General features: G+C 48.0%; 1 protein-coding gene across 8 annotated transcripts in view; it reads left to right on the top strand.

Annotated features, from left to right (window-relative positions):
- NAV2 (neuron navigator 2) overlaps positions 1-19,621 on the top strand; it is a 409,147-nt gene that overhangs the window by 382,410 nt on the left and 7,116 nt on the right. For all 8 annotated transcript variants that reach the window (XM_077964833.1, XM_077964832.1, XM_002799608.4 and 5 more), the window contains 8 exons: positions 589-684; positions 2,496-2,664; positions 6,227-6,462; positions 8,568-8,722; positions 8,965-9,036; positions 10,831-11,027; positions 12,559-12,677; positions 19,364-19,567. In XM_077964833.1, coding sequence (XP_077820959.1) covers positions 589-684; positions 2,496-2,664; positions 6,227-6,462; positions 8,568-8,722; positions 8,965-9,036; positions 10,831-11,027; positions 12,559-12,677; positions 19,364-19,567 — 1,248 coding nt within the window. The remainder of the gene's footprint in view (positions 1-588; positions 685-2,495; positions 2,665-6,226; positions 6,463-8,567; positions 8,723-8,964; positions 9,037-10,830; positions 11,028-12,558; positions 12,678-19,363; positions 19,568-19,621) is intronic.

Genomic DNA, 19,621 nt, shown 5'->3' with positions numbered 1-19,621 from the left:
AACAGTAAATGTTATTTAAAAACAAGAAAGAAGAAAAAATAGAAACACATTTTGTCCTGGCAATGTTTAAGATCTAGTAAGGAGATAAGCTTGATATGCAAAAATAAGACAGAAATACCTAAAACTAAATATAAATTAGTACCGGATATATCATTATATAAGTTATGTACAGAATTGCCGAAGCAGTTTAAGCTCTGAGCCTGATGGGGTTAATCACTGAAGTCTTCCTGGAAGAGGTGAGTTTGTAAGCAAGGTTTGAAAAGACAAAGATGCTAGACAGGTGTGGAGGGTTCTGGAAAAGGAATATGTGATTTATGCCCGGTCTGACACATTTACTTAGCAGAAGGTTCCATATTCCAGAGAGGAAATCCTCTCTTCCTGACTCTTGGTCTGCTGTTTTAGCAGTAAAGCAGGGAAAGGTATTAAGACTATTACTTCCACCTAAGTTATACCTGGTATTAATACAAATAGGCCTTTTATTCCCCTTTCAAACCATTGGCGGAGTTCTAAGGCAACCTGAGTCCTCTGCTGAACTGAGTCAGAAAAGATCCACCTGGTTTTCACCTGTGTACATTTCCTTACCCTTAGGATTCCAGACCACACCTCTTTCTTATTGGCTGCATTGGAGTTAGTGGCAAGACGAAGTGGGATGTGCTCGATGGGGTGGTTAGACGGCTGTTCAAAGTAAGTGTTTCAAGATGGCGGCTACAGCAAAATACCTAACACGGGCATCCGGGCCTGGGGAGGCAAAGAGAGGTTGATGTCTTGAGCTTGGCCATTTCTCAGACCTGTGCCCTTCCCTACATCTTTATGTTGCTGGAACTTGTTCCCTGGCCCTCAAGGGAATGGAAGGACGATGGTAAGTACAGACTGGTGATCGGCAAAATTCTTTCCATCTGCCCTTTGCAGTGGTGGGCCAGCTAGTGAGTGTGATTTGAGCAACTCTTTGATCCTCTCACAGTGAATTGCTAATGTCCAACTCTTCACCTTAGAATTGTGTCTTAGGACATATGTTTTGGAGTATGTAATCTGTGGCCAGGGCTTAGACATCAGATTTCTAGCCTTCATTTCGGGGGATTTGATCTGATTTGCCTGGTATGCTGTGCCACCGCTTCAGAGTCTTTGGTTTGTTTGATGAGTGACATTAATGTCTGATTGATGGCCAGGCTCAAGGATGTTGCCATACTTATTTCTCTATTCTTTTTAATGACATCATTAGATTGGGTGTTTGCCACAGGATAAATAACTAATGAGTACCAAGGTGAACCTTGAAACACATGGTGATTTGAAGGAAGCTTTTGGTACATTTTTTCTATTGTCCTGAAGTAAGTCAACAATTATAAGTGCTCATTAATCATATTCCCTGAGTAGTAATAGTAGCCCACGTTTTTTGTGCCAGAGACTATGCCAAGCCCCTTATATTACCCCATTTAAAGGTGAAGAAAGTGAGGGTCAGGTTGGGCTGTTCAAGGTCATGGATCTAGAATTAGACCACGTTGGTCTAGGTTAGTTGGTCTGACTTCAACTCCTAACTTAACTATTACGTTGGTGCAAAAGTGATTGCACCAACATAGTTACTTTTGCAACAACCTAATAGTACACTGTAGTTTCTTTCTAATAGCTAGATCCAAGTAGCCTCATACGGAGAAAATTCTGTTTTTTGACTGGAGATTGTTCCCCATCCTGGTAAGCCAGCCTGTAGAAATGAGACCAGAGAAGACGTATGAATGGCTTAGGATGGACCGATTCTCCTACCTAGGCCAAAAACATATCTCTGGTGATGGGCAGTTGGGACATCCTTGGATTAGAATACCAGTTTGGGCTGAAAAGAGGCACATTGGCATCATAGTAAGTGAGGAAATGAGACCATGTAAGGCCTATTACTGGGATTCCACCGAAGTCCTTGTGCAGTCACCTCCTAGTACATGGACCTTAGTTCTACATTTACTAACCTAAAACCTTTTGTTCACTCAACTAAGAGGGAACACTTTCCAAATTAAACACACATTTTCCTTCTCAAAGATCTAGAGCTGACTTTTGCAAGCAGCCTGCATTTTAATCTCTTTGTATGATCTTTGAGCCAAAAGAAGGGAATGGAAGAGAGATTTCCTGTCAAAATTACTTTTTCGTGAATTTTCCAGCACCATTCACAGGCCCTGATGTCTTCAAGATTTCAGCCGAACTTAGGAAAGCAGCCTGGCTTTTCCATGCTTGGTTCATCCAGACTAAACGTTCACAACCTTGTTAGGGTTTTGTTTTGTTTTGTTTTGTTTTTCCACTCCTAACCAAATAAATCTGTATTTTAAGAGGCCTGTGGTACTTGGGCATTATCCCCTTAGAAAGTCAGTTCTTCTCCCCCTCATCCCACAGCTCAATTTCAACTCAGACATCTGAGAAAGAAGAGAAGATGATCATAAATCACCCAATGAAAACATGAGTCATGGGCAGATTTTAGCCACATCTTTGATGGAGTCTTTATTTTTTATTTTTTCCAGGAATACATCATTCATGTCGACCCAGTGAGTCAGCTAGGGCTGAATTCAGACAGTGTTCTTGGCTACAGCATTGGAGAAATCAAGCGCAGCAACACTTCCGAAACACCGGAGCTGCTTCCTTGTGGCTATCTGGTTGGAGAGAACACAACCATCTCAGTGACTGTGAAAGGTAATTGAGCTGGTTGCAGAGGTCGGAGCTTTCAGGAATTACAGTTTTCATTTTGTGACTTGGCAGAGGCACTTGTGGCCACAGTTTTGTTTGTGCATATGTTTGTGGGCTGCTTTTCTCCCTTCCAACAGTTACTCTACAAAAGTTGAACCGTCTTTTGCTTTTTCAACCACCTTAGGAAACAAAATCATTTTAGTTTATTGCTGCAATTATCTAACAAAAGATCCCATTAGCCTTATGACTCTGAGATGATGGAATCTTAATAACCCTGTTGCAATAGGGCTTTACCAATACTGATGAATTACTCTTGCCAGCAAGCTTTGGACACAATCCCATTCTACAGATGGGAAAACCACGACTTGCTATAGGCTGCAGGAGTCACTCTGAGCATCCTGATGAAACTGCTAAAGCTTGTGCCCACGCATGGTGCTGCTAGAGCTTCCGGTTTCTCATTACCTAGCGATATTAAGCCCCAGGCCAGTGCATTCCCTAGAACTCTAGGCCCACAAAGTTCACTCAGGAAAAAAAAGCTTCACTGCCAAGCAATTCTGGAAAGCTACATCGTTATCCCCATTTGTGTTTGGGGGACAGGAGTGTACTGGTACATCAAAGGCTCTGTCATTCAGTGTCCTAACTCCTGCTGTTAAAAAGCCTGTTTAGGCTGGGCGCGGCGGCTCACGCCTGTAATCCCAGCACTTTGGGAGGCCGAGGCAGGCGGATCACCTGATGTCGGGAGTTCGAGACCAGCCTGACCAACATGAAGAAACCCTGTCTCTACTAAAAATACAAAAAATTGCCCAGGCATGGTGGCACATGTCTATAATCCCAGCTACTAGGGAGGCCGAGGCCAGAGAATCACTTGAACCTGGGAGGCGGAGGTTGCGGTGAGCCGAGATCATGCCATTGCACTCTAGCCTGGGCAACAGGAGTGAAACTCCATCTCAAAAAAAAAAAAAAAACAAACAAAAAAAAAAACAAAAAGGGCTGTCTAATCCAATCTGTCCCAAATTTATTTGATTGTAAAACCGCATCATTTCCTATATGTTATGGATCACCTGAATATAGACTTTCATAAATACCGTACTAGGCTCATTCTTTGTGTTGTCCCATTTCTTTCTTCCCTGAAAGGCCCTCCTCTTGACTGCAGTTTTGCAGTTGTTTGACAGAAGATGTATTTCTTGGTTGGTAGAGTTTCCAGAAGCACCCCACCATTTTCCATCAGCAGGAATTAAGATCTTGCTCTGCAGGTGGCAAGTGGTACCTACTGCTTGAGCCTCACACAGCCTTCTCCTGCTGGCAAGTGAAATGCCACAATTGTGCCCTTGGGCTATAAGTGACAGAAACAGACTCAAAAGTAGCTACAGGTAAAAAGGAAATGTATGGGCTCATGGCCCTGGGCAATGCAGGAGCATACCTCAAGCACAGCTGGATCCAGGTGCTCAGACAGTGAATCAGGACAAGGCCTGCCTCAGCGTTGCCCGTCACGGCTGTGCTTATTTATTGAACTCTTTGCACGTGGTTGATGAAAGGGCCCCTCGTAGCCCAATTCCTTCTTCTAGCTTAGGAACCTGAAGGAAAGAGGGATTTGGGGAAAAATGTAACAGATAATTCCTAGGGATGACTCTGGCCCACTATAAGTCAAAGGCCCGTCACTGAATTGGTCATTGTGACTAGGGAGAGGATTTGTCCGAGCCTGCTCACAAGCCTGTCCCTTTGGGTGGATGGAGGAGCTGGATTGGTTCCACTTGAACCACCAGGAATGAGCTCCCCATGGGAAAGAAGAGTTCTACCATGAGGGGAAGCAGGAAGGAGTACCAGACACACTGGAACGATCGTCCTCAACAAGAACCCTTTCAGGAGAGCCTTTTATGTCCTGGGTTCAAATTGCATTTCATCACTCCTGCCAAGCGTGCCTTGTTCACTTGCTGGTTTTACAGGTGAGCATTACAAGGGACTGAGGGGTAAAGGGAATGGCCTATTGCTGAGACCAGGCCAAGCCTCTCTAGAAAGTAACAAGACCACTTGCCTCTATGGAGCGTGCCACCCCTCTGCAGACCCTGATCCGTCGCTGCTGCCAACACATCAAGTTTCAGCACCTCAAGGGATCAGCTCGGTTTATTTTTCAGTGATACCTGACTCTTCTCTTTCCTAAAGTACTTAAAACTTATGACTTCAAGGCACTAAAAACCACTCAAAGATTTGAGCTGAAAGAGTTGTCTCAGCTGCAGTGATTCACTTCAGTGGTACCAGGGGAAGGGGGTTCAACTTTGCATTTCCTGAAGTGAGCTCATCGGCAAAATAGTCACTCCCTGTGGGGTTTATGGCAGAAGACTGAAACAGAGCAGTATATATGTACAGAGAGGGTGTTCTAGTGGGTTTTTCCTGTGTTTATTAATATTAAATGTAGAGACCCTGCACTCCATACTTTGCATTGAGGTTTGAGCAAGTGTACGCTACATCAAGCTCAGTAGCAGGAAAATGTTAGACTTGTCCCTAGCAGATAAGGTATCTGGGGGCCTTTGTCATGTTCATTATGGAAGAGTCACTGCATTTAGGGGTTACGTGATTGCGGGAAGACTGGAAACAAACATATAGATGCTTTGGGGGTATCTGCTAGCAGTGACTGAGTATGTAGAAGGAATTTGCTATTACAAAACAGTAAATACTCTTCAGTTTACTTTTCATTAATTCTGCTGGTTTCTTGAGAGTGGCTTTTAAACAATGACCTGAGGTTCTGGACAGCCAACCTTGGATGGATCTTCTCTTAGAGACAGTATCCAAAAGATACCTCTTGTGAAGCCAACCACCTTGATTGATGACATTGTCCCAGATAGGAAAGGGAAAGGATAAGTTTCCACTTGATGTTGTTGAGGACCAAGAGTCCCAGCTAACAATATTTCAGGCTTTCAGGCTAGGTCTGCCAGTATTCACATTCCAGAATCAAATGATCCCGCCTTGCATTCTTCTTCCTTTTAAAAACAAAAGTGCTGTTGCCTTCATGGCACGTCTTAGTGTGGATAGCAGTGGTACCTGGCATGTGGGAGGGAGCAGGGTGAAGAGGCAACCTCAGGGTTGTGATAGACAGGACTCAGGTTTGGTTTGGGCAGATGCCATAGGTATAGTATACATAGCATATGTATAGTAAATATATATATATATATATGTATATATGTGTGTGTGTGTGTGTATAGTAGAGGTGTGCGTGTGTGTGTGTGTGTAGTAAGTATAGTAAATCCAGACAGGCAAAAAGAGCCCAGAGCCTTATGAATTCTGCAGAGGACAGATGGGGACTGAGAGCCCAAATGTTCAAGGTGAGTTTGAGTCTGGGAAGTTAGCCAAGACAGGAGACAGAAGCATGTGGCATTGATGAACAGGGAGGTGACTTCCTAGAGCAGCAGCACTTTGCTGTCAGCTTCCAGTGTCCCTGGGTGTGCAGGAATCTCAGGTGAGTAGACTGCCGAGGAAAGGAATAACCTCAGGTCTTGGCAGTCCCAGTTAGGCAAGCACAGAGAGCTACCTTTTCTACAGGACTTCAGACGCTTCCTGTCTCTCCCAAATGCAGGGCTCGCAGAAAACAGCCTGGACTCACTGGTGTTTGAGTCCTTGATTCCCAAGCCCATCCTGCAGCGCTACGTCTCCCTCCTGATAGAGCACCGTCGGATCATTCTCTCTGGCCCCAGCGGCACTGGGAAAACCTACCTGGCCAACCGGCTGTCTGAATATATGGTGCTTCGAGAGGGACGGGAGTTGACAGACGGGGTTATCGCCACTTTTAACGTGGACCATAAGTCCAGCAAGGTGAGGAGGTCATTCTGAGTCTGCTGTATTTTTAGGCCCTTTCGAAACTGATGATATCATCAGGCTAGTGTCTGATGGGAAAGCAACATTTCCTATCAGCTCTCCTTGGATGGTTTTAGAAAGCCCAGTGAAGGAGATCCAGAGGGGGCTAGCAGAAAGGAAGGCTCCACTCCGATCCTCCCAGTAGGAAGTTCCATCTGTGGTTAAGCCGATCGAGCTCATTTATGATGCTCAGTCCTGGTAGTTCTTTAATGTTATGCAAGATACATCTGTTGCAGTTTACCAAGAAGTTATCATGTGTGTACTGGGTGTTACTGATTTTCCAAAATAAAATATGTTTGGAACAATAATGACACCATTAACAAAAATAACAATAATAAAAACAATAGAAGCCCACATTTATGGACTGCTTGCCCCATCGCCAGCAAACACCTTCTCGCAGCAATACCTTCAAGGGAGTAGTTGTCACCATCCCCATCTTGCAGAGAAGGAAACAGAGGCTTAAAGCAGATTGGTCCTGCGCCTAAAACCACTCAGATGGTACTAAGTGGTAGAACTGAAGCTCAAGTCAAAGTCTTGGACTCTAGAGCCCTGTGGCCAGCAAATAGGTTGGATCCTGCTTCACAGTGAGCAATGGAAACCAGTGTGAATGGAGCCCGACCTGGTCCCTGCTGAGAGTTGGAAAGTGCTTTCTCAGACCTGTTCATTCATGCATTAGTGAGCACTGATGGATAATTGACTCTAGCTGGCCCTGTGCAAAGGGGCCTGAGGATCAAAGGTGGATTGGAAATGACTCCTTGGCCTTAAGGATCACCTGGTATGCTTGAAGACACAGGTTCCTAGACCTCGCTTGATGGTCTATTTCCCTAGGTTGTAGATGGCTGCACCATCTACAAGCTCCCCAAGTAACTTGATGTAGGTGCAGGACAAGAGAGATGTACCCAGAGCCCTTCTGTTGAGAGCCTTTGTGTGAGTTAGGGAACTTCTCCTGGGACCAGTAAGTGAAGGCTCTGCAGGTATGGGGAGCCACGTGCCTGGGGCCCAGAGATCACGGTGAAGAGGGACTAAAAGAACCAGTCACTTTAAAAGGTGGGCTTTTTCTACTGCTAACAAGTCATATTTTGACTTAAAATGGAGGCCCAGGGTGGGTGGGTGCTGGTAGGAGAGGGAGAAGATGTTAGCCCCTGAGCAAGCAGGCTGGCATCTAAGACAGGCCAGTGTGGTGAAGATACTGACTGGAGCAGGAACCCAGGTCTGACCCATGCCCACTGCTTACCCACTGTGCACTCTCAGGCCAGGCACCCGATCGTACCATGCCTCAGCTTCTCCATCTGTAAAATGGAGGTAATCATACTACTCACTTCTAGGTTACTGTGGGACTACAGAAGTTCCGGTGTGTAAGGCTCTTAAAGCCCTGCCTGTCTCTAAGTGATGCCAGCTATCATGATGATGACAGTAATGGCAGGCAGCCATCGTAGGTTCTCTGCCAGCTCCTTACCTTGCCATTTCAGCCTTTTCCACAGATGCACCATTATTCTTCCTCTTCCATTTTTGACATGCATCCCTTACCCCAGGCATGCAGGGCTGTGTTCTAGTCCCTGCTAAGCCAATGCCCCACCCATTCGCCAAGGTTAAATCCAAAGCCTGCCCTTTCAGCAGGATTTCCCCAAGCCCGGTGCATGTAGACTCATCTCCCCTGTGCTGTGTGTTGTGTCTGCCACAGCACTACTCAGCCTGATTTAAGTGTGTGTCTGGCTCCTCTGCTGCTCTGATGTGTAGAGGGCTTCTGTGTATATAGCTCTCAGGCCACATACATACAGAGCACAGTGCTGTGCTTTTACCCCAGGCTCAAGGTTTTCAGTCACTGGGTGAATACTGACTGTAAGGCAGGACCCAGTCCTAACTCATCCCATGCCCACTCTGCATCCCCTGAGCACCAAGCCAATGCCCTGTAATAGGCAGACACCCGGAATGTGTTCACAGCGCAGCATCATGAAGGGCCTTTCTGCCTCCACTGGCCTGGGTGAGGCAAAGACCCTGAGCAGTGTGTCTTCACTGAGTACATTCACCAACTTGTTCTCCTTCGGCCTTCCTGGCCACCATAGGAATTGCGCCAGTACCTGTCCAACCTTGCTGACCAGTGCAACAGTGAGAACAATGCTGTGGACATGCCCCTCGTCATCATCCTGGACAACCTACACCACGTGAGCTCTCTGGGCGAGATCTTCAACGGGCTGCTCAACTGCAAGTACCACAAATGGTAAAGGCTGGTTCTGGACCTCATAGCCCCCGGGAGAGAGTGCTGCCACCTTATGGGGCACTGTGCACACAGGCGGCCCAGGGCCGGTGTGGGAGTGAAGCCGTGCACACACACAGGGTTGGGAGGGGGAGGCGGCTAGCTGTCCACCGGCCTAGAAGCACAGGGCCGCGGGCCTCTGTGACCACCTTGTTCTCTAGCTTGGCTTGACCTCACAGCTTTCTTTTCTTTTATTTTACCCACAGCCCTTACATAATTGGCACAATGAACCAGGCTACCTCTTCGACTCCCAACCTGCAGCTTCACCATAACTTCAGGTCAGTTTTCCCTTCCCTTGTCCAGTTACCCTATGGAATCACAAAGAGGGAAAGCAAGATGGCGTGAGTAGAGACGCCTGCGTTGAGTATGCGTTGTACGCTACTTAAGCATTTTTCTCAGCTTAATCCATTTAATTTTAACTTCAGCCTCAAGTAATTACATTTACCACTCTCTGTTTACAAATGGGGAAACTGAGGCCCAGAGACTTCAGTGACTTGGGTGAGGTCACACACTGGTCAGTGGCAGAGTGGAACTTGCACTCAAGTCTCTGCCTCTGAGTCCTGCTGTCACAGGGTCAAAGGGGCAGCTCTGGAAGGGACTGCAGGTGACCCTGCTGCCCTCTTGTTACCAGTGGCGTCTCTCTGTCCCAAGTGAACATGAGCAATGGCAGCTTTTACCTAAAACGTCCCCACCTAGCTGGGCCTGTGGGCCCTTGAGTCCCAGCTGCTGTGACTCCCTGCCAGCTCGTCTTCCCTGCCCCGCTGCCACAGCACCATGCTGGTGCTCTCTCACGGCCAGGGTGTGGGAGGGACTGTTCTCCTCGGTTGTGCTAGGTTGCATTACTGTCTGATTGACATCGCCAAACACCCCTTCCCCGTATAATGAATCTCAGTTGACTTCACCTCTCCTGCCTGGGTCCTTAGAGGGGGATGTGAAGCTGTCTCCTGGGCTGGGACCCCCGGCTCATTTCCACTGGCCATTCTGCAGGTATCTCTGAGGGAGATCTATTGAAAGTGGGTCTGAATGTAATTACTAGAGAAATGTTGACTCCTCCAGCACCCTGAGAGCATGGCTCACCTCTGCATTTAGGCTGACCTGGTCTTGTTCATGCTTTCCCCTAACTATCCCTGAAGTCCATCGTCCTCCTCTTCCCCCCATCACTGCCCCATCATCACCCAGCACACCATTGCCATCACCTAGTCAGTACGTCTGCTTGCAGCCTCCCCCCTGCACCCTGTAGCCAATCCTCTACACTGTGGCAGCCAGACCAGAGTGAGCGTTCTAGAGTGCACATCTGACCATAGAACTCTCATGCTTAAAGTCCTTCAGTAACTCCAGCTCCCTATGGCCTGCAGAATGAAATCCAGACTCCGTGGGTTGGCAGGTCAAGTCTGAACTTCAGTCACACTAAACTTCTGGTAGTTTCTGCAAACACCCATGCTGTTTCCCATGCCTTTGCGAAAGCTGCAGCATCACCCCACTCCTGACCCTAACACCTGCTCCTGCCTTTCCTTATGTTGCTGCCCATTAACTGTCCAGTCTCAGCCCAGACATCCCCTCCTCTCAGGAGCCCTCCCTGATTCCCTTAGGCTTCATCATATTTCATTTCTCTCTTTGCCTGTCTGCCTCCTCCACCAGACTGTGAGCTCCTGGGGACCAGGACTGTGTCTTAGTCACAGTGATAGTTCCATAGCGTAGCACAGAGTTCCACACCAAGCACAAGAGGCAGTTTATCTCAGTGGGTACAGCCTAGCCGCTGGAGCCAGGCTTCTTGGTTCCCATCTTAGCTCTTCAATTAACTAGCTGTTTGATCCTGGAAAAGTTACATGACCTGTCTGTTCCTTAGCATTTCTGTCTGTAAAATGGAGGTGGTGATAATATCTATGTTAGAGGGTTGCTATGAGGAACTGTGAGTTAATACATAGTTACAATGTTTAGAACTGTTCGGTGCATCGCTAATCCAATTTGTTGCATTAGCATATACACCTTCTGTTTCTAACATGCTTTGGTTCCTGAGGTCAGCCATCATTTGGATCACTATCATCTTGAAAAGTGTTTCTGACTTCCTCCAGATGGGTGCTTTGTGCCAACCACACGGAGCCTGTGAAGGGTTTCCTTGGCCGGTTCCTGAGGAGGAAGCTCATGGAAACAGAGATCAGTGGGCGGGTGCGCAATATGGAGCTGGTAAAAATCATCGACTGGATTCCCAAGGTCTGGCATCACCTCAACCGCTTCCTGGAGGCTCACAGTTCCTCGGACGTCACCATCGGTGGGTGGGAGACTGGGTTGAGGGGGTGGGCTGGCATCCTCAGGTGCCCATTCTCTGGGCCCTGGCCAGGACAGCACTTTGCAGGCACAGTCAGCAGAAGCTGGACTGTCCATAAAGATAGAAAGGGGGCAGAAGGACAGTCACAGTCCAGGCAGACCCCAGATTGCTAGTGGTCTGCAGAAGAGAAATGTGTCCATCCTGGCCCGATGTAGAAACTGCTAGCTCACTAAAGAGCTCCCACCTCAAGGTTCCCCCAGGCTGAAGCTACCCTCAGGATTGGCTTTGCTTGAAAAATGAAGTTTTACCAGCATTTCTGAAAGCTGGACATTTAGAACAGAGAAAAAAAGATCACTAACCATCCCACCATCTTGACATAATTTTCATTATTCGAACTAAGATTTCTGTCCTTGTTCATATATACATATATATATATATGTTTACACTTTATGTAGTGGCAATCATAGCATACATATAACATGTTCCTTTTGGCCAAGCATGGTGGCTCCTGCCTGTTATCTCAGTACTTTGTGAGGCCAAGGCAGATGGATCATCTCAGGTTAAGAGTTCGAGACCAGCCTGGCCGACATGGTGAAACCGCGTCTCTACTCTAAAAATACAAAAAATTAGCTGGGTTTGGTGGCATGCACCTGTAATCCCAGCTACTCAAGAGGCTGAGGCAGGAGAATCGCGTGAACCCAGGAGGTGGAAGCTGCAGTGAGCCGAGATTGCACTGTTGCATTCCAGCCTGGGGAACAGAGCTAGACTCCAAAAAAAAAAAAAAAAAAATCCTTTTTCATTTAGCACTATCTCATGAGCATTCTCTGTTGCTACTCAGTTGTTGTTTTGTTTTTGTTTTTGTTTTTTGAGACAGAGTTTTGCTCTTGTTGCTCAGGCTGGAGTGCAATGGCGTGATCTCAGCTTACAGCAACCTCCGCCTCCCAGGTTCAAGCAATTCTCCTGCCTCAGCCTCCCGAGTAGCTGGGATTACAGGTGCCTGCCACCACACCCGGCTAATTTTTTTGTATTTTTTAGTAGAGAAGGGGTTTCTTCATGTTGGCTAGGCTGGTCTCGAACTTCTGACCTCAGGTGATCCACCAGCCTCAGCCTCCCAAAGTGCTGGGATTACAGGCATGAGCCACCATGCCCAGCCAATTACTCAGTTTTTAAAATTATTTTTAAAGGCTACAAAATGATCAAATGCAGATGTACCCTCATTTGCTTAACTGTTTCTGTTCTTTTGGACTTGTAGTCATGGGCTTCTATTTTTAAAAATCAAGATTAGTAATGCCACAGTGAGCATCTTCCCCATCAAGCCTTTCCTGGAGGAGGGAGACCCCCAGGTGGAATCAGGGATCACAGTGTCCTTCTCTGTGCCCACCATCCAGGGCTAGTGTGTCTGTGTACAGGCCTCAGCCCTGCCGTCAGAATGTCCAGGGTCCCTCCTGTGAAGGGTGCTCGGACCATGGCTTCACCCGATGCCCCGTCACCCACGCCCATTTGAGTGCTAATGTATTTTCACTGTGGTCTCTAGGCCCCCGGCTCTTCCTGTCATGCCCCATCGATGTGGACGGCTCGAGAGTGTGGTTCACCGACTTGTGGAACTACTCCATTATCCCCTATCTCCTGGAAGCTGTCAGAGAAGGACTCCAGGTGAGAAGACACCCCTGCTGGCTTCCTCGAAGCTGAAGGGGACTGTTCTGGTGACCAGATGAGTTGTCTTTATCTCCTCCTCCAGGAATCTGACTAACATGGGGTGACAACCCCTCGCCTGGGAAGTCATCAGTCTAGCACAGTGTAAGGACACCTGGCTGCAAGTCCTGGCTCTGCCACCCATTAGCGCTGTGACCCCAGGCCAGCTGGTTAGCCTGTCTGTGCCTCAGAGCCCTCATTGATATTCTGCCACCAAGAGTTTGTTGCAAGGATGAAACAAAAGTGCATCGTGAGTGCATGAGAAGTAGAACCATATACATGTGTAGTGCTGCACAGTTTGCAAAATATTCTCCTATCTGCCTTTTGGGTTAAGCCTTGGATTAGTCGTGGAACTTGGACAGAAATTTGGTTTTTTACTCCATTTTTAAGAGAAAAAAATGAGGCTCAAAGAGAATAAATGATGTGCTTAAGGTTACAAAAGGGAAACTTGAAAGGTCTGTGATTTGAATCCATGCCTTCTGGATCAAATTCCAGGTTCTTAGCCCTGAGGCTGGTGGCACTCTTTCCCTGACATCAGCACCCCTACCCTCTTAGGTAACTTCGGGGCCCGTAAGGCTGCCAGTTCCTCCTGCCTGGCAGCAGTTGGAAGGCACAAATTCTTTTTTTTTTTTTTTTTTTTTTAGACAGAGCCTTGTTCTGTCACCCAGACTGGAGTACAGTGGCACAGTCTCAGCTCACTGCAACCTCCACCTCCTGGGTTCAAGCAGTTCTCATACCTCAGCCTCCCAAGTAGCTGGGATTACAGGCATGTGCTACCAGCCCGGAAAGCACAAATTCTTACTTCTCACTTAACCCAGGGTTTAAATGGAAGCTTACCATTAATTTGGAACTTGGGATAGTTTTATTGTTGAGCCTGGAGGCAGCTCAACAAGGCTGCCTAAGAAGTTCTGTAGGCTTTTAATACTCGCAGTGCATAATTAGCAGACATCACGTGTGGCTGAATAATCCAGAAACCAGTTTGGTAGCCAGGTTTCCAAGAGCTTCTTTGTTTCCTTGGTACTGGACAATGGGAGACACCAGATGCTATCGTAGGCCTGTGGAGGGCGCAGGGACCGGTGTGCACCCGCAGGCACGTGGGTGACAAATGCAAGTTAATGGCTGCAGTCAGTGTTTGTCATTTCTCTATATTGGGCTGAACTGAGAAATATTGAACTATTTTCTGTCTATGATTAATAGCAGCAATGATGGTCTTCAGAGGCATTCGGGACAAAGGGAGCTTGAAAAGGAAAATATTTTGCCTCTTGTGATGCATTTCATTAAACTGGAGCATACGCGTTGCAAATTCAAGTCAGCATATTTAATACAAGTGTATTGTGAAAGCAGGAAAAAAGCAAGAAATTAGGCAACCTTTGGCCAGCCCCAAATCATTAGTTAACAGTGCTCTGTCAACTGTTGCTTTCATACAAGAAGGTATGAATGACTTTAGATCTTTGCAGTGGAATCTCCCTAGGTAGGTAAAGTCACTGGCCTGGATTAAATTGACCACAATTTAGTCCTGAATCAAATAGTTTTGTTAGTACCACAGACCCAAACAACCACCCAGTCATTTCTACTTTGGGGCCAGTAGAAGCGTCTCCTACCTGCTGGATTCTTGCAGTCTGTCTCATTTCAGAGGCCTCTCTCCTCTGTTCTCATTGGTGGCTTCCAGGGAGTGTGATACGCCCAGCACCTCTGGGAAACCCAAGCTGCTTAAGAAAAGCAAAGAGAATTGCAGGCGGATGAGGTGGACTGTTTGCCCCTAATTCCACCTCACTTTCTCCCATGTGCTTCATCTTTGCTCTAAATATTGTCTTCTGGTATAGGAAGGGGAGTGAACCTCAGAGTCACTGGGAAGAACTCATGGGCTCTGCTGAATAAAGGCCTCCTCTGCCCTGGGAGGCATTAACCCGGAAGTAGGGAGCCTGTCTGTGCTCCAGCCTTGAGCTGCACTTGAGCAAGCTCCTCATTGGTTACCAGTGGATGGCGGTGCCAAGGCTCTGCCCCTTTGGACCAGAACCTAAAAGAAGGCTTTCTGGGCATGGCTGGAAAGGAACTCCCCTTCCCACCTAGGAGAGGTTGCTGATGGAGCTGATCATAGAGGAACATTAGGTGCCTTCCCAACATGAGAAAGTGAGGCCCCAGCAATCTGGGGCAGGAAGCAGAGACATGTTCCAATCTCAAGACTCACCAGTTCAGTGTGAGGCAGGAAAAGTCATCACTGCTTTGTGCTTTGAGGTCATTTGAAGGTTAGTCTTTCAAGAGTACAGAGCTGCAAAGGGAGGCGGCCAGAGTTTGCATCCCACTAAGTGGCTCAAAAGTGAGTCACTATGCCCCAAACCTGTGACCTCGCCATCCTTATGAACCCAGGAGACCATATAGACTCTGTGGATTCCTGGGGAAGCTTGCTGTGTTCTTCATGCCTCTGGTTTTGAAGGAACGTTTGGTGATGTTTTTTTGAGGGCCTGCTACTTGCCAGGCACTATTAGGGGCCTGACGTGCATGATCTCATTTAGTTCTGACAGCCCAGTGAGTCTCTTACAGATGAGGAAACTGAGGCTCACGGACGTTCTTGCCCGTTACCAAGTCCCCTCAGTGGGGTATGATGGAGGGAGCGTTGGTGCCCAGGACTAGCTGACCCCTGCTACTTCTGTTATTTTCAGCTATCCTGAGGACCCCCATCACTCCACTGAAAAGCCTCAGGTGGCTTGGGGAACCAAATACTGAATTTTATAGAGTGGAGTTCCCCTTATTATTTCATTTGACAAAAGGATTCCTTTATTTTTAAAAAATTAAAATTCCATACTCTCCTTTGTGTTACTTTGAGTACACGCCTACTCTAGGGTCACCTGCCCCTCGCCTAACCTGGGTGAGTGGCCATGAAGTGAGCATGTTGCAGTTCAGAGTGAGTAATCCCTTGGCCCAGGTTCTAGTCTGAGAAGAGGTGGAGTCCCTCGAAGGGGTTCTGACAGGGCTGCCGCGCACCAGGAGCTGGGATGCAGGGCTGCCCGTGGTAGTATGGATTTGGTGGGAACATAAGGAGACCTGCTGTCTTCAAGGGATGAGGATGACTTCCAGGCAGCCCCTCCCACAGGAACACCCGTGCCAGGAGGAGACATGATATCGCCCTCTAGTGAGCATAAGGTAGCACTGCAAGGGTGTGTATGTGCAGATGCACTTGTGGAACTCCTTGGAGGAGCTTCCTGAATGTGCAGCTGATGCATTCTTCTGTGATGTGCACACGCTCCCAGGAGCCCCCTGCATCCCACAGTCAGAGGGCTCACAGTGGCCCAAGTTTTAGTTTTCAACGTCTCAGCTCCCTGTTGTCCTGCTTCCATTTTTCCTGACCCAGTAGGGATGCCAGATTTCTTCCCCTGCCTTAGGGAAAGTGAATGTCCTCCCCTCTGTGTCTGTCTGTCCAACTGTCTCTGCTGCTACCCTCAGGGCCTGCAGTGGAGCTGAGGAGCTTTATGATGTTTCCATTGCTTGCCATGGTTCTTACCCAGCCATTCATCACCCAGACTTGAACATGTCCAGTGACAAGTGAGGAGGCTTGTAAAAATATTTTCTGTTCTTGCAGATGATGTTAGCGTGTACCTAATGTGCATTTGTCTTATGACTCAGTCCTCAGCCCTGCTTCCCTTTGGAGCTGTCATTGGAAACACTTGCCAAAGTGTCTAAAGTCTACAGGGTAACTCAAAAGACCTCTCTGTGCCTAGGGCAGGTGTGGTTCCTGCAGGGAACAGGAACAGTGCAGGGTGAGTGCGGGGCCATTTATCAGATTATCCAGCCTCCTCTGAAACCCCAGACAGGTCTCCTGTCTCTTGGCCTTGGGTTCTCCATCTATAAATTGACAAGTTTGGACTAGAAGAGTGTTTTTTTCAGGCTGGTTTTTATGAAGCCCCCAATCTACTCAGTTGAGGACCAGAGATGAAGAGCAAATGTTTGAAAACCACAGTGCCAGGTAATCTCTGAGGACAGGTTCAGCTCCAGGAGTTCTAGCCTCTGTGATTCTGCAGCCCTGAGCATGTCCTCATCCAGGCTGTAGGGTGGAGACAGAAGCAGTAGCCGTCATAAAAGCAGTAGCTGTGAGGGTTTGGTTCAGCCTCATGTGAGGTCTGGCTTGGGAAATGCAGCCCAGTTTCCACAGGGAAAGACCTCAGAGGGAGAAACTTCTCAAAACTGCACAAATGGTTCTAGTCTGGAGCAGCCTTCTTCTGCTCCAAATATCCCACTTTTGTGTTCTCTTCTGCCCTGAGACACATGCCCACGTACACACAAATGCATGCCCCTCACACGATTCCTTCCTGCTCACGCAATAATTGCCTTGCAAATGCCAGAGTGAGTTCCTAGGCCTGAGACTCACTCCTGCTAAGGAAGACTTAGCAACAGACTGGGCCAGAACATGGGACGGGAGGAGTGCTGGTGTCTGGGAAGGCAATGAGTCATAGGAGGCCACGTGACTTAAGCAGAGGGGGTGATATCCACAAATGCAGAGAGATGGGCCCGTCTGAGAAGCGGCTGGATGGCCAGCTTCCCTGACAGAAATCATACCTAGAGGTCCCAGTTGGCACAGACGGTCACGGGAGCATGGGCACCGCTAGCGGGGACAATGAGCCAGCAGGCTGGTACACTGATATCTGGCCAACAGCCTGCTCCGCATCTCCCTGCTCTGGGTCTGGCTGAGTCACGTGGCTCTGACTGATAGAGTTGTTCCAGGTGGTGTCAGTCAGGAGGGGTGGAGAGGAAAAAGGCCTGGCAAAGGAAGTTGAAGTTCTAGGTTCAAATCGGGCCCTGCCCGACAACCTTTCTCAGCGGGCTCTGCTCTTTGGGCCTTGATTGGCCCATCTGGTAAATGAGGGGGTGGGGCTAGGTGGCCCCAGCTCCTTCCCCTTGGAAAGAAGTGGTTTTGTTGGTTCAGAGCTCAGCTTTGCACTGTTGTCAGCACCTTGCTCTCCGTACCCTCTCCACTGCAGGATTCCCGGGAGGGCAGGGGGAGCAGACAGCCAGCCAGCCATGGCCACCCTAGAGAAACACTACAGCCGTGGTGGCCCACAGGACTCTTTAGTTTCTGTGCCTCAAGGCCCCCTGCAGAGTCCTCTTTGCAGAACTACAGGCGACACTGCCCTGGCTGTGAGCGTGTCCTGCCACATGGACCAAGTGGGCCAAACTGGTGGGCCGTGGAATTGAACACACTTAGTTTCCAATTCTGGCTTCTCTCCTCCCTGGGCCTGTTTCCTCATCTGTAAATCACGGGCAGTAGTACTTCCTCTTGGAGTTGCCTGGTGGTTAAGCAAGGTATTTGTAAAGCATTTCTCACAGTACCTGGCACACAGTCAGCTGCAAGATGTGGTGGTGTTAAAGGAGAAAGATACAAAGCCTATACCTAGCTGTGTAATATGCAGAGCCTCACATTGGGAAGGGGTCCAGTCTAGGTTTCTGTTCTTTAAGGAATGTATGTATTTCTTCAAATTGCTAGTAATGGTCACTAAAATGATTTTACCATTAGATAATTGAGGCTTAACAAAAGGAGCTTGGAGGCATGGTGTTGATCTTACTATAAAATTAAGTGATAATATAGTTTACTGTTTTAAGAGCCAATTAGCTATTATGGAATTTTGAGAAACACATGACAAGGGAGAAGTCCTCATAATTTCACTGCTTATGTGCAGCGTCTTTTAGCAATTTGCTGTTTTGAAAAGGAGCAGTGCTTCTATATAGGGGCTGTGAGAGTCAGACCCATTTCAAGAAATGGGGTTTTATTGAGCCAGGACCAGCCCAGCACAGTGGCTCACACCTATAATCCCAGACCTTTGGAAGACCAAGGCATGAGGATTGTCTGAGCCCAGAAGTTTGAGACCAGTCTGGGCAACAGAGAGAGATCCCATCTCTTTAAAAAAAAAAAAAAAAGTTTTAAAAATTAGCCAGACATGGTGGCACGCAAGCAGTCTCAGCTACTTGGGAGGCTGAGGCAGGAGGATCACTTGAGCCTGGGAGATTGAGGCCACAGGGAGAGTGATCATGCCACTGTGCTCCAGCCTGAGCAACATTGCACAACCTTGTCTCAATACAAAATAAAAATAAATATTGAGCCAGGGCCATTGTGACCTCTGCCTGCAGTGTTGATGCCCAGCACCCAAGGTATGTAGGTGGTATTCTTTGGGTAGATGCACCTAGTGGAGTACTAGAGCTGGCTCTTAAAAGCTGGTAGCACCTCTTTCCAACTCCACATCCAGTGACATCATGTCAGTGATTTGAAATCAGTCATGGTGGGATTGTACCATGGAAGTCAGCAAATGCTTCAAATCAGGTCATTGTTTTTCCCCCAGAGCCAGTTTTCCAAATTGGATTACCAAGGCTCAGAGTTTAGGGTCACACGGTGAGTTAGTGGCAGAGCTGAAACATGAACCCAGATCGCCCTGACTCCAAAGCCTGTGCTCTAGACCACTGGGTCATGCTACCTTCAGCCTTAGCACCTCGAGCCATCTGCATCTTGGATGACTTCCTGAGGATGGAATTCTAGAAGTGGAATTACTCCATCAGGGAAGGCATGATGCTGGGTTTGGGGAGTTTTTCAGAAAGCTGCAAAACTGGGGCTCCAAGAGAGATCTCGGCCACTTCCAGACTGTTCCTTCTTTGCCTGTTTTCAGCTCTATGGAAGGCGTGCCCCCTGGGAGGATCCTGCCAAGTGGGTGATGGACACATATCCATGGGCAGCCAGCCCGCAACAACATGAGTGGCCTCCCCTGTTGCAGTTACGGCCTGAGGATGTCGGCTTCGATGGCTACTCCATGCCTCGGGAAGGATCGACAAGCAAGCAGGTGCCCCCCAGTGATGCTGAAGGCGATCCGCTGGTGAGTCCTCAGCTGCCAGAACAGTTCAGCATTCGTTGAGCACTGACTGTGTGT

The sequence above is a fragment of the Macaca mulatta genome, chromosome 14 (genome assembly GCF_049350105.2).
Source record: "Macaca mulatta isolate MMU2019108-1 chromosome 14, T2T-MMU8v2.0, whole genome shotgun sequence".
Lineage (NCBI taxonomy): Eukaryota > Metazoa > Chordata > Mammalia > Primates > Cercopithecidae > Macaca > Macaca mulatta.
Note: the sequence above shows the minus strand (reverse complement) of the source record. Positions and strands in the feature narration are given on the sequence as shown.